This window comes from Danio rerio, chromosome 3, assembly GCF_052040795.2.
Source record: "Danio rerio strain M-AB ecotype USA chromosome 3, GRCz13ab, whole genome shotgun sequence".
Lineage (NCBI taxonomy): Eukaryota > Metazoa > Chordata > Actinopteri > Cypriniformes > Danionidae > Danio > Danio rerio.
Genome location: NC_141023.1, coordinates 62673917 through 62687500, shown reverse-complemented (window position 1 = coordinate 62687500; position 13584 = coordinate 62673917). Strand labels below are relative to the sequence as shown.

The 13584-nt window shown below is 43.2% G+C and overlaps 1 protein-coding gene across 2 annotated transcripts in view; it reads left to right on the top strand.

Annotated features, from left to right (window-relative positions):
• cant1a (calcium activated nucleotidase 1a) overlaps positions 1 to 12519 on the top strand; it is a 17472-nt gene extending 4953 nt beyond the window's left edge. For both annotated transcript variants that reach the window (NM_214743.1, XM_087242426.1), the window contains exons 2-4: positions 5619 to 6280; positions 8219 to 8422; positions 11593 to 12519. In NM_214743.1, the coding sequence (NP_999908.1) occupies positions 5641 to 6280; positions 8219 to 8422; positions 11593 to 11963 (1215 nt within the window). In that variant the 5' untranslated portion in view covers positions 5619 to 5640 and the 3' untranslated portion in view covers positions 11964 to 12519. The remainder of the gene's footprint in view (positions 1 to 5618; positions 6281 to 8218; positions 8423 to 11592) is intronic.
• The last annotated feature ends 1065 nt before the right edge of the window (positions 12520 to 13584 follow it).

Genomic DNA, 13584 nt, shown 5'->3' with positions numbered 1-13584 from the left:
CTTAATTAACTAGCCTAGGTGTGTCTGATTGTGGTTGGAACTAAACTTTGCAGGAAAACGGCTATCCAAGACCGAGGCTGTTTCTCAATATGCGCTCTTCAGCGGTCTTGCATCCTCGTGTTCTCATGCAACGTCATCATCAGCTGCCCAAGTTCAGTTCCAATACGCAAGACCGCAAGTACGGAGGACGCGTGAAACTTCCCGGATGTGATCTTGATATCGAGGACGCAACGATGCAGACTTGAGCACCGAACTCGCTCTGGAAGTCCCAGAAGTCATTGCGACTGGAGGTGGGAAGTTCTGCATTTTATTTAGATTTATTATTAAAGTTCAGAGATATTGTTTATTTACCTCAGGAGTTTCCCTAAATAAAACGGTGAAAGTAAACATTACCATGGACATCTTAATAAAGGAATAAACACATTAAGGGTGTTTGTTTGCTGAAATTCGTATTAAAATCTGTTTTATTCATATTGTGCAACATAGATTTATAATGTTTTTATGCAAAATATAAATTTTGAAAAGGGGAAAAACAGTAAATCGTTGTATGAAGGCTGAAATGTTTAAATAATTTACCATTTAAAAGACTTGAAGGTCATGTGACCATCAGGAAGAACGCAGCATCTCAATTCTCAAAGAACACATTCTCTGCCCTCGCGGTCTCCTGAGTTCGTTCTTCCGAGGACACCTGGCAAGACCGCTCTCCAGAAGAACACAAGTCCATTCTCTGCGTTCTTGGAATTGAGAAGCAACCCGAGTTTGGGCAACCCTGGCCTAGTTAATGCTTGATTGGCTACGTGTGTCTGATTGAGATTAGAGCTAAAATCTGCAGGACACAGGACCTCCAAGACCAAGATTGAGAACCCCTGCCCTAAACCCTTGAGCACTTGGGAAATACACTGTTGTGACGTCACAATCACATTGCATTTTTGGACATATAGGTGTTGGAGTAGACAAATGAATCAGACCTGCTCCTTTTGTCAAAATCTAGGCATCAAGGGTATGTCCATGTGAGCTTACCTTGTTCATTTAATAGAGTGGAATGAACTTCAAAATGGCATTGGAGATTCCCTGAGGAAACAAGGGAAGAGAAGTTTGCGAGTGGGCTGAACACAGACTGGGTATACTTGAAACTTTAGGCAGGTTTGTAATACTGGTGATACACAAGGCAATTTTTTGGGCAATATTGCTTGGCTGTTTTTCTAATAAGAATGGGCGACAGTAATGTATCTGTAGCTAATTTGCCTAAGTAGTCATCTGGTTGCTCATTTATGGCATTATTTTGCAAAGTTTCCCAGCAACATCGTTTAAAAAGTTGCCTTGTGTATTATCAACATTAAGGAGCTAAATGTTGTTGAACTAATCTCTGCAGGGAACCCAGCCATCTAGGACCAAACTTGGTGACCCTTGATTTAGGCATATCATCACTGTTACCAAATTTAAATTGAGTATATTTAACAAGAAAATACTACTTTGGACTTTATCTGCTTCAACCTTCCACAAAGAAGTCAACAGAGAAGTTCACATGCATGTTTAATCAGACATTACAGATACAGTGCATTTGTCACTAGAGGCCGCCAATGGACTGTATTATCAGTCATTGTTGTAGGGCTTGTTTTTGTCAAATCTCGCTGTTTTAGCCTAGTCTTAGCACCAACCTGAACTGATCTGTGGTTTTTAAGGGCGGTGCAGAGTGAAACAGGCATATAATGGCACATGGGGGCTTCAGAGTCAGCACTGGGTATTTTTGATGGAATTGGTTTGATATTTTTGGAGTCTTATGCACACAAACACATTTGAATAGTTTGTTGTGTTGTAAAATAAATGTAAAAGTCCATATAGAACCATAGAAAGTAACAAGTAAATGGGAACTCAATGCATTAACAATGTAAGGAAAGTAGGTAATATCTCATGATCCAGCAGAAAGTGATGTGGAGTGTGTTGAGTGAGGAATACAAAAACGGGTAGTCACAAGAAACACATTGAATCTCATATTAATGTTGAGTAATGCTGCTAAATTGCATCATATGTAGCTGACGCTAGTATTTTACTGAATGTAATACGCTGCTGACTCAAACTGATTTACTGAATTATCCACTGCAGCACTGTCCCCTGTGTAACCTTTTTTTAGAGAAATGAAACCCTTGAGTTCAGTTGGACAAAAACTGCTAAACTAACATAGACTTGTCATAGCATCTCTATATTACTGCTCTCTGGGGATCAGAAGTGCTTATTTTATCCATATTTGTAAGTCGTTTTGGATTAAATTGTCTGCTAAATGAATACAAGTAAACAATTTCAAGATCTTTATATATTATTAGTGGCAACCTGGTGCGTCCAAATTCTAAGGTGGTGTGCTGTGGTCACAGTGGCGTGAGGCCCCCCTGCAGGGATCGCTGACGGGGCCCCCTGATGAGGGGGGGAGGGTAATACGTCATACGTCAATTTGCATATCACTGACGTCATTATGTTCTACCGTTTCTGTTTAACAGCCTATGGTTAATAAAGGGGTATTTATAATTGCACTACACTTTATATAAGCATGTTTATTTAACTAAATTTATTGCTGTTTGAATACAGTATGTCATTATAGATATGTAGTGAATGTGCAGTAATCTCTCATATGAAATAAACTCAGACAAGTTCAGAAACTGTCACTAAAATATCTGTGATTGTGAACAAGAAAAGAAAAAACAGTCCAATTAAAATGTTAAAATAAAGTAGAAGCAGATCGGTTTGACTGTACAAGGGAAATACCTTCACACTGCCTGTGCTAAATCATTTGTCGTCGGTACGCAGAGGGGTGATCTGCTCTCGGGCTGCAGGTGGGAGAGGCTGCTGTACGAGGACTGACTGGGCCGCCTGTCAGTGCTGTGAGGCGGGGGAGGGGCCGGCGGCATCACACGCAGCTCGTTGAGAAGAGTAGGGACGGTACAGTATGGACAAATGACAGTCTAAAAAAAATCTCCAATAACACACAAAAAAGTCGCTAGATTTGTCGCTAGGGGGGTCTGAAAAGTTGCTAAATGTAGTGACAAAGTCGCTAAGTTGGCAACATTGGCGGCAAGCAATCAGAATGAAGTAGTCCACCGCTTGAGAGGTGTTCAGAGAACACAGACCTGTGAACTTTGGTTCCGACCACAGTTGTTCCCTAGAGTTTATTAAAAATCGCGACGACGCGGGGCCCCCTAATCACGCGGGGCCCCGCCCGCGGTGCGTGCCCTGCGGGCCCGTCCGCTACGCCACTGTGTGGTCACAAATTCATAGATTGCGAATTGTGTATTATTTAGATTTTAGAGAATGCATCGTGATTCTCTTTGGAATCAATTTTAATATTTGGAATTTGATATTTTGAATTAGCTAATCAGCAGATAGCGTTCTAGACTGGTTTTAAACAGCAGACTATGCTCTAGGCTAGTTTTAAACAGCAGAGGGCGCTCTTGGCTTGTTTTAGACAGCAGGCAGCTCACTAGGCTAGTTTTAAATAGCAGATGATGCTCTAGGCTAGTCTTAAACAACAGATGTCACTCTAGGCTAGTTTTAAACAGCAGAGGGCGCTCTTGGCTAGTTTCAAACAGCAGCCGTTCCTCTAGGCTAGTTTTAAACCTCAGATGTCACTCTAGGCTAGTTTTAAACAGCAGAGGGCGCTCTTGGCTAGTTTCAAACAGCAGCCGTTCCTCTACGCTAGTTTTAAACAGTAGATGGTGCTCTAGGCTAGTTTTAAATAGCAGACTGCGCTCTAGGCTAGTTTTTAACAGCAAATCGAGCTCTAGGATTGTTTTAACAGCAGAAGACGATCTAGGCTTGTTTTAGCAGCAGATGGCCCTCTAGGCCAGGGGTTCGAAGGGCGTACTCGCACTATGTTTAGTTGCCATAAACTGGACCAAAGCACTCTTGTCCACCCTCCCGTCTTTTGGTTTGCTGAAGGTGCAGCTGTCGTGCAGTAAGGGGTTTGCGTCTTTAATAAACTAACATAGTTTATTTATTTATTGATAAATCCATATTAAACAGTCCCTTAAAAGTCACATATCCCTTTTAGTTTCGGACTCAGGCACGTTTTGCACTTACACACAAGCCTACTGCGCCAAAGCCCAAGTGAAACGCGCTCTGGCACACCTCTTCCAACCGAGCCTGGGCTGGCTAAGTGAACCGTGCCTGAGCCCGAGCACTCGCACTTCTCAAACGATCCGGGAAACAGGCCTGGGCATGGTTTGGATAGCATAGTGTGAGTACGCCCTCAATCTCTGTCCTAGTTTTCTGGTGTCCTGCAGATTTTAAACAGAGAAGTTCATTCACAGGCGCGCGCCCACCCTCTCTGTGGTCAGCTCACAGTCAGCAGCTCACGTCAGAGATATCGCGGCCGCGAAGACATCATTACATAAAGACAGAAATGGCATTTTTGCATGAATTATACCTGATAAATACAGTATGTGACTCTTTCAACACCATTGGTGTTCACGTTGCTAAACAAGACATGTAAAACAATGTGAAGACTTGTGCAGTTGCCTTTTCTTCTCTCCTGAACTTAAAAATTTGATTGGCAGAATCGTAGAAATGCTGGATTAAAATCATCTAGGGTGTCGAATCGAGATCAGTTTTTTTGCAGCTCTAAATGAGAATGCATCTCGACTTTCCAAGATGCGTCTTCTTGAATATTGTATATTATTTGCAGTCACACAGGGAGCCAGTAGCCCCTTTCACACATACAGACCTTTCCGGAAAATTACCGGCAATTTCCGGAAAGGTTGTATGTGTGAAAAGGCCCTTTTTGAAAATACCGGTAAAATCGTTCCGGCTATTTTCCAGAAAGAGAAGTTGTAACATTACCAGTAAATTGCCGGAATGCTGCCCTGTGTGAATGCAGAAAGAAGAAAAGAGCGGAAAGAGCGCGTGCACATCTAGAACTTCCTGACGTGAGACGTCTACTCTAGCCAATCAGAACAGTTAGACGCATTCACGTCCGCGCGGTTTATGAAAATAAAAGTCTTTAAATGTTTTTCCAGACACCTTAAGCTGCTAGACGTTAGTCAGAGGACATTTATATGTTTCTTCTTAATGCCAACTGTGTAAATAATTATTGATAAGATGCTTATGATAAGCCGTTGTTTGTTTACCTTCAAGCTCCGCTTCCTTCAGTGGCTTGACGCAGTGCTTCAGCTGGTGAGCGCCAGCTCAGCACACACACATACCATGCAACTTACATCTCGACGTGCGAAAGTGTTTCTCTATATGTTTTCATCGAAGTTGTTCACAATACTTTTCCATCCACAGAATTTGTAATGTAGTCAAATGTTTACAAATACAAGCGCTGCCGTTCAGAGCTTATTTCTGGTTAATGTTGTCATAATTTACCGGTATTTTGGAATGGATGTGTGAATGGAATTTTCCGGAAAAATTCCGTAACGTCCTCGCCTGTGTGAATAGCTTTTTTTTAAATTACCGCTTAAGTCGTTCTGGAAATTTTCCGGATATTTACCAGTATCACTGTGTGAAAGGGGCTATTGTTAACTTGCAGGAGATTCCTGTGATTATTTTTTTATTTTTATTTTTTCAGGAGAAGTGGGATATTTCTAAAAGTGCCATAGTAGTAACTTATTTATACTCTCTTCCCTGTATAGGTGTGGCAGCCGTCCCTCCCTAATGCCTGTTTCTCCAGGCTATGCTCGCCTTAAACAAAATGAGCCTATGAACTCTCTGCGCATCTCTGTTGGCGGGCTCCCGATGCTGGCCTCCATGACCAACACCACAGACTCCCGCTTCCGGATCAAATGGAAGGCTATTGTGGTGGTGGCGTCAGCGCTATTCCTCGTCCTCCTCATCTACATGCAGCTTCTGCCCTTTCACCCTCAGCCAGGCAGCAGGTACAACTTGAGCTTGAAACATCGGAAGATGAGCGATGAGGAGGGCTACAATTACACTTACCCGCTCAGTCCACCAGAGCGGACGGCCCAAGGCATACGCTACAGAATAGGGGTCATTGCTGACCTGGACACAAACTCGCTCAGTGACAAGAAGCTGACCTGGTTCAGCTACATGCTGAAGGGTCACCTCCTGGTGTCGGAAAGTGGAGATACAGTGGCGGTCGAATGGGATCAGGAAAGAGTGGTCTTGGAAAGCCACCTAGCAGAGAAAGGCCGGGGCATGGAGCTCTCGGAATTAGTAGTGTTTAATGGCAAACTGTACAGCGTGGATGATCGTACAGGTGTAGTATATAACATTAAAGGACTTAATGCGGTGCCCTGGGTCATACTGCCAGATGGTGATGGCTCCGTTTCAAAAGGTGGGTGTTGCTCTATTATCCTCAAGGACCCTGATATACTTCAAACTAAATTGAAGAGTGAACAGATATTATGGAATTACCTTTGAGCTACCATTGATCTATGCGATTGCTTAATTGGTAGATGGATTGGTAGATTTTTTTTGAGCATGATTTACATACAGCAATAAAATTTGGGAGATTGCCAAAAAGGCCATAAGGGTACAGCATGGTTGGGTATGATGCCGTTTTGGGGGCTTTCTACTGCGTTCTATACCTAGTACTTTTTTAGTACCACCTTGAGAGATGTTCCAAGCGAACCATACCATTACCTAAACAGGACGTATACACACTGATTCATCTAAAAGAATCATCTCTACCCATTTATTCTACCATCTGTTATTAGATTACTGAAACAAGACACCAAACCCTCTATATTTAGGTAGTCACTGCTCAAGAACACCATTTCAGCAACGATATCAATAATCTTACCCACTTTAAGCAGTACTTAACTGCAGTGGAAATGGTAATGCTAACTAGGCTAATTTAACATAGTAGTTCTCAATCCTTCCCACCCCCTATGCAAAACATGCAATGTTGGGGGGGCCCAGAAATGTTGTTGAGAACCACTGGTTTATAGGAAATACACTTGCACAAGTGTAGTTTATTTATAAGCTAATTTGGAGAGGATCATATGCTTATGATTGAACACAGCTGGTACCGCATCAACTCTCTATATTGCACTAATCAGACGAATGCAGACACACTATAAATAACCAGAGCTTTCCACTCCAGTCATCTTCGTGTTGAAGAAATTCCCCCTTCCACCCCTTCTCCCCTTCTCTGATAGGGCAGCACGGAGACCAGTGGTTAGCACGGTTGCCTCGCAGCAAGAACGCCACTGGTTCTGCCCTCACCAGGCCAGTTGGCGTTTCTGTGCAGAGTTTGCATGCTCTCCCCGTGTTTGTGTGGGTTTTCCCCGGGTTTCCTGGTTTCCTCCCACCATCCAAAGACATACACCAGAATTAAATTGACTACTCCAAAACAGCATCTTAAGACAACTCTTAGCCAGATTTATCTCAGCACGTTCACAAGCAGGGGAGTTCTCGAGACCCACCTGAGCTCAAACTCCCCTCTTGCCCTTCAAACCAGAGGGAGCCTCGGGCTCAAGTATATTCTGAGCTCAGGGCTCTCTCCTGGGACGGCATGCCAAATACACTTTATTATCAATCATCAGTTAAGTGTGAGCTCTTGAAAACACATATTTACAACGGGTGTCACGATTTAGATTTTAAATCAAAATCGATCGAAATTTATGCTCAATTTCGATTATCGAATCAAAAAATAGAATTGTCGATGCTGCCACGCCCCCATGTCACGTCAGCTTGGCTTGCCAAGCGGGAAAAAAACACGCTTGTTGAAGTGCTGCAGAAGCAGGAGACCCGTCGACAGAGCTTAAACCCTCTCCTCTTTCAATGAAGTCGCCGGTGTGGAAGTATTTTGGATTTCCAGTGAGTTATGTTGACAACGTTCGTGTTGTCGGCAAAAAAACACAGTTTGCAAGATCTGCTATGTACGTATTAGGGTTGGGCCGATAGACAATGGGCGCATTGTGATTCTCCGCCCCGCCCCCGTTGCAAATCCGCTCGCGAAAAATACACACTCAGTCCCTGTTTACGCTAATATGTCTTTGTTTTTAAATGGCATTTTAGAAAGACAACGATCCACATCCACAGTGGCATTTAGCATTTCTGAGCAGTCCTCAGTGCTCTAAAACAGTAAATGTTACTCGACCTTTTTAAATATCTATTTTGCCCCTAACCCAAGAAGGAGAGCTTGGTTTGAAGTATATCAGGACCTTTGTCCACCAAAATGGTAGCCTGTAGCATTGCCTCTCTCTTAACCATCTGGAGGTTTCACTGGTTTAATTCAGTTTTGCTTGTTCACCACTCTCCTACACAGGGTTTAAGGCAGAGTGGCTTGCAGTGAAGGACGAGCATCTATATGTGGGGGGTCTGGGCAAGGAGTGGACCACCACCAGTGGAGAAGTGCTCAACAACAATCCTGAGTGGGTGAAAGTGGTGGGATTTCATGGAGATGTGGAGCACCATAACTGGGTTCCCACGTACAACTCTCTCCGCAGCGCCGCAGGCATCAGTCCACCCGGTAAGCAACATCCTCTGTGTCTGTAGGTAATTGTGAGTGAAAATTTAAGTGAAAGTTTTTGTGATCAGTGGTTTAAAAGTGATACTGATGATGATGATGATGATGATGATAACGTCTAGATATATTTAATGTTCCATGATACACTTTGTAGGCGACGCAGTGGCGCAGTGGGTAGCACGTTCGCCTCCCAGCAAGAAGGTCGCTGGGTCGATCCTCGGCTCAGTTGGCGTTTCTGTGTGGAGTTTGCATGTTCTCCCTGCGTTCGCGTGGGTTTCCTCCGGGTACTCCGGTTTCCCCCACAGTCCAAACACATGCGGTACAGGTGAATTGGGTAGGCTAAATTGTCCGTAGTGTGTATGTGTGGATGTTTCCTAGAGATGGGTTGCAGCTGGAAGGGCATCCGCTGCGTAAAAACTTGCTGGATAAGTTGGCGGTTCATTCCGCTGTGGCGACCCCAGAATAATAAAGGGACTAAGCCGACAAGAGAATGAATGAATGAATGATACACTTTGTCTAGCTTATAAGGCATTGATGTAGAGCACATAAGGCATTAATTCACTCTTTTTTTTTTCAGCTTAGTCCCTTTATTATCGCCAACTTATCCAGCATATGTTCTACGCAGTGGATGCCCTTCCAGCTGCAACCCATCACTGGGAAACATCCATACACACTCATTCATACACATACTCTACGGCCAATTTAGCGTACCCAATTCACCTGTACCCCATGTCTTTGGACTCGTGGAGGAAACCGGAGTACCTGGAGGAAACGCACGCAAACGCAGGGAGAACATGCAAACTCTACACAGAAATGCCAACTGACCCAGCCGAGGCTCGAACCAGCGATCTTCTTGCTGTGAGGCGAAAGCGCTATCATGCATTCAAAGTGGTATTAAGTCAGACTTAACAATTTTGCAGTTCTGTGTTTATATCTCTAATTGTGAGTTTCTATCTCTCAACTTGCGCTTCGCAATACTCGTTTCACTTGTCCGACAAGCTTTCAGTATCAGCAATGGTGGTCCCCTATCAATTAGTGCACTCTCCAGGGAAATAGTAAATAATTTTCCTGGAGTTAAAAGTGTTCAACTACAAACACGGGGGACACACCAGACTAGGGGGTGGTCAGCCCTGTTCCTGGAGATCTACCTTGATACAAAGTTCAGCTCCAACCCTGATCAAACACACCTGAACCCATTAATCAGGAGGACCTGAACAGCACTTGTTAATTATAGACAGGTGTGTTTGATTTAGATTGCAACTGAAATCTGCAGGAAAGGTAGATCTCCAGAAACAGGGTTGATCACCCTGCACTAGACCAACAGATAGGTGATTAAGGGGTTTTGGTAAAGACTGTGGGGCTTTTCTTATTTAACTACATAAGGAGGCATGAGATGCAGTTTGGGAGTCCAGATGCTCAAGATAGTTATGGAGATAATAATACTGGACCACTTTGATGATGGACTTTGGCTGAGGGATTTTTGAAAGACTAACATGTGCAACGTGCTCTATATATATATATTAGCAAAAATTGGTACAATTGAACAGCATTATTGGACAAAACAGCAGACCGACCACGTTGCACAAATTCTTGAATGTTGTTTTGGTCTTTCATAAATCCCTCAGCCAAAGTCCATCATCAAAGTGGTCCAGTATTATTATCTCCATTACAGTCTTGAGCATCTGGACTCCCAAACTGCATCTCATGCCTCTGTATGTAGTTAAATATAGGAGCTGCTCCAACAAAATCACACAACTTTTTTGATGTGCATGATGGGATTTATTCAGTAAATGTGTTTCTATCATAGTTTATGCAAGTTTTTCTTACTGTATTAAAAATTCGTTCTACTCAGTTGCAAGAATTTTCTAAATTTGCGCACTTATAGGTGTTTCTATTAAGCATTGCAAAATGCAAAATGTGTTGGTGGAAATATTGCTAATGGTTATCATAGTTCCCAATATGCTTCAAAATATGAGTTCAACAAAAAAAATAAGAGCATTATAAGTCTGAAACCCTTTTAGGGTGAGTAAACTAGAATTGTTTAGGGTAAACTCGCTTTTAAAGAGTGCTTCTCAACCATGTTCCTGAAGGGCCACCAACACTGCATGTTTTGAATGTCTCCTTTGTCTGTCACAACCATTACGCCCCATTCACATGGGGCTTCAGCATCAACGCTTGACTGAAGGCGTGTCTGAAGTTGGGGCTGAAACGATAGTCATAGAAGCGTCAGCCAATGAAATTAGTCAGCAATAGGCCACTGTCTAGCTGGTGTATTTGCATACAGTGATCTGATTGGCTGGCGCTTCCATCGGCGCTTGAAAAGTTGAGCTAGTCCCAACTTTTACAGCGAGCAACGCCTCTGAAGTGTCGCCAACGGATCCACAATGCAGTTCGGCAACGCCTGACGTCATCCATTCAAAGTGAATGGGAAGCGTTGGGGCTGACGGCCCGTGTGAATGGGGAGTTACAGGTATTTCAGTTTGTGCTAATGGGCTGATAATCTGAATCAGGTGTGTTTGGTTAAGGAGACATAGGCTGCATCCAAAATCGCATTCTTGCATACTATATTGTATGCTATAAACAGCATACGAGCCGAGTAGTATGTCAGAATTCATAGAATTTGACAAATAATATGCGAGAAGTACCCGGATGACTTACTACTTCCGGCGAGATTCTGAAGTGGGCATCCGATGCACTCTACACTATCCCATGATGCCCCACGAGAGAATTTACGGATGGGAGTGAAGCAATGCAAACGATGCGGGTAGGTCACATGATCATGACAAAATGGTTAATGTAGTACTGTCGAGTTCTACTCGTACTACTCACATTCATATTGTAAAGAATGTACTTTTGTACTTTTGTAACAGTCGAGTAGTAAATTTAAATTCAAATGCAGTACCAACTGTTTAGTTGGCGATTTTGAACGCAGCCATAGACAATGGTGGTCCTCAAGGGGCTTTGGTAAAGACTGTGGGGCTTTTCTTATTTAACTACATACGGAGGCATGAGAGGCTGTTTGGGAGTCCAGATGCTCTAAGCAGTTATGGAGATAAAAATACTGGAGCACTTTGATGATGGACTTTGGCTGAGGGATTGTAGTGGTTGAGAAACACTGCTTTAAAAGACATGTGAGATTCATTGATATTCAATTCTCTGTGTGTTCTGCCCAGGATACCTCATCCATGAATCTGCAGCCTGGAGCGACACTCTGCAGCGCTGGTTCTTCCTGCCGCGTCGTGCTAGCAGCGAGCGATACGATGAGACGGCCGACGAGCGACGCGGCACCAACATAATGCTCAGCTGCTCGCCAGACTTCCAAGACATTAAAGTGAGGAACGTCGGGCCCCTAAACCCTACACACGGCTTTTCGTCCTTTAAGTTTGTGCCCAACACAGACGACCAGATTATTGTTGCTCTGAAGTCAGAGGAGGACGCTGGGAAAATCGCCACCTACATTGTGGCGTTTACCCAAGATGGCCGAATTCTGCTACCTGAAACTAAGATCGGGGATGTGAAGTATGAGGGACTTGAGTTCATTTAGTGTCTGGACGTATTTTCATGCCAAGGATTGGTAAATGCCTTCTTCTAGGTGATGTACATCTAGATTTGGGCATTGTAAGGTTAAGAATAATGCCAAGTGTCTGATGGCAGCCAAAATGTGGTTGTAAATATCGACTCTTAAAATTAAAGTTGACTCTTTAATTATTTTAAATCACCTGTCGGAGCCTTCATCAAAAGTTTTTTTTATTGTTTGCTTCTCTGTCTTTTTCGAGGTTTAGCGTTTCACGCCAGCACTGTACTTACAGTGTAATGAATGTAACAGATTGGATGAAGTGACAGACTCGAATAGTTTACCCTACAAACATCACTGCAGTTGCCATGTGGTTTTGACGAATGTCTTTTTTTTTTTTTTACTGTGAATTGTTTTGTTTTTTACTTTATTGACAAGTGTCTTAAACAGATCAGTTACTTTTTAAAAAAAATCTATAAATCTGAACTGTCACAAAATGAACATCATGTTTCATCGATTCACCAGAGCTATTTATTTGTTGTTGCTGTATTTTGTTTCTGAAGATTGAAGGTTCATAAGAACGGCACTTGTGTACTCTGGTTATTTCATCCAGTTGTTTGATTCACTCAGTTTTGTTAAATCAAATATCACATTAAGCTAAATACACAGGACAGACTGCACCCACAGTGTGGATGTACACAGAGTTCATGAATTTATTACTCTTAATCAGTGTCTTTATTGGGTACACCTTACTAGTAGCGAGTTGAACCCCCCTTTGCCTTCAGAACTGCCTTAATTCTCCGTGGCATAAATATTCCTCAGAGACTTTGGTCCATATTGACATTATAGCATCATGCATTTGCTGCAGATTTGTTGGCTGCACATCCATGATGTGAATCTCCCGTTCCACCACATCCCAAAGGTGCTCTATTGGATTGAGCTCTGGTGACTGTGGAGACCATTTGAGTACCGTGAACTCATTGTCATGTTCAAGAAACCAGTCTGAGATGATTCGGAGATGGTTATCCTGCTGGAAGTAGATATCAGAAGATGGGTACACAGTGGTCATAAAGGGATGGACATTGTCGGCAACAATACTCAGGTAGGCTGTGGCGTTGTCATGATGCTCAGTTGGTACTAATGGGCCCAAAGTGTGCCAAGACAATATCCCCATACCATTACACCACCACCACAAGCCTGAACCGTTGATACAAGGCTGGATGGATCCATGCTTTTATGTTGTTGATGCCAAATTCTGACCCTACCATTCGAAAATCGCAGCAGAAGTCGAGACTCATCAGACCAGGCAACGTTTGTCCAATCTTCTATTGTCCAATTTTGCTGAGCCTGTGTGAATTGTAGCCTCAGTTTCCTGTTCTTAGCGGACAGGATTGGCACCCATTGTGGTCTTCTGCTGCTGTAGCCCATCCGCCTCAAGGTTGGATGTGTTGTGTGTTCAGAGATGCTTTTCTGCAGACCTCGGTTGTAGCGAGTGCATATTTGAGTTACTGTTGCCTTTCTGTCAGCTCAACCCAGTCTGGCCATTCTCCTCTGACCTCTTGTATTAACAAGGCATTTGCATCCACAGAACTGCCGCACCAACAACCCTGCCACAATCAAAGTTGCTGCCATGTGATTGGCTGATTAGAAA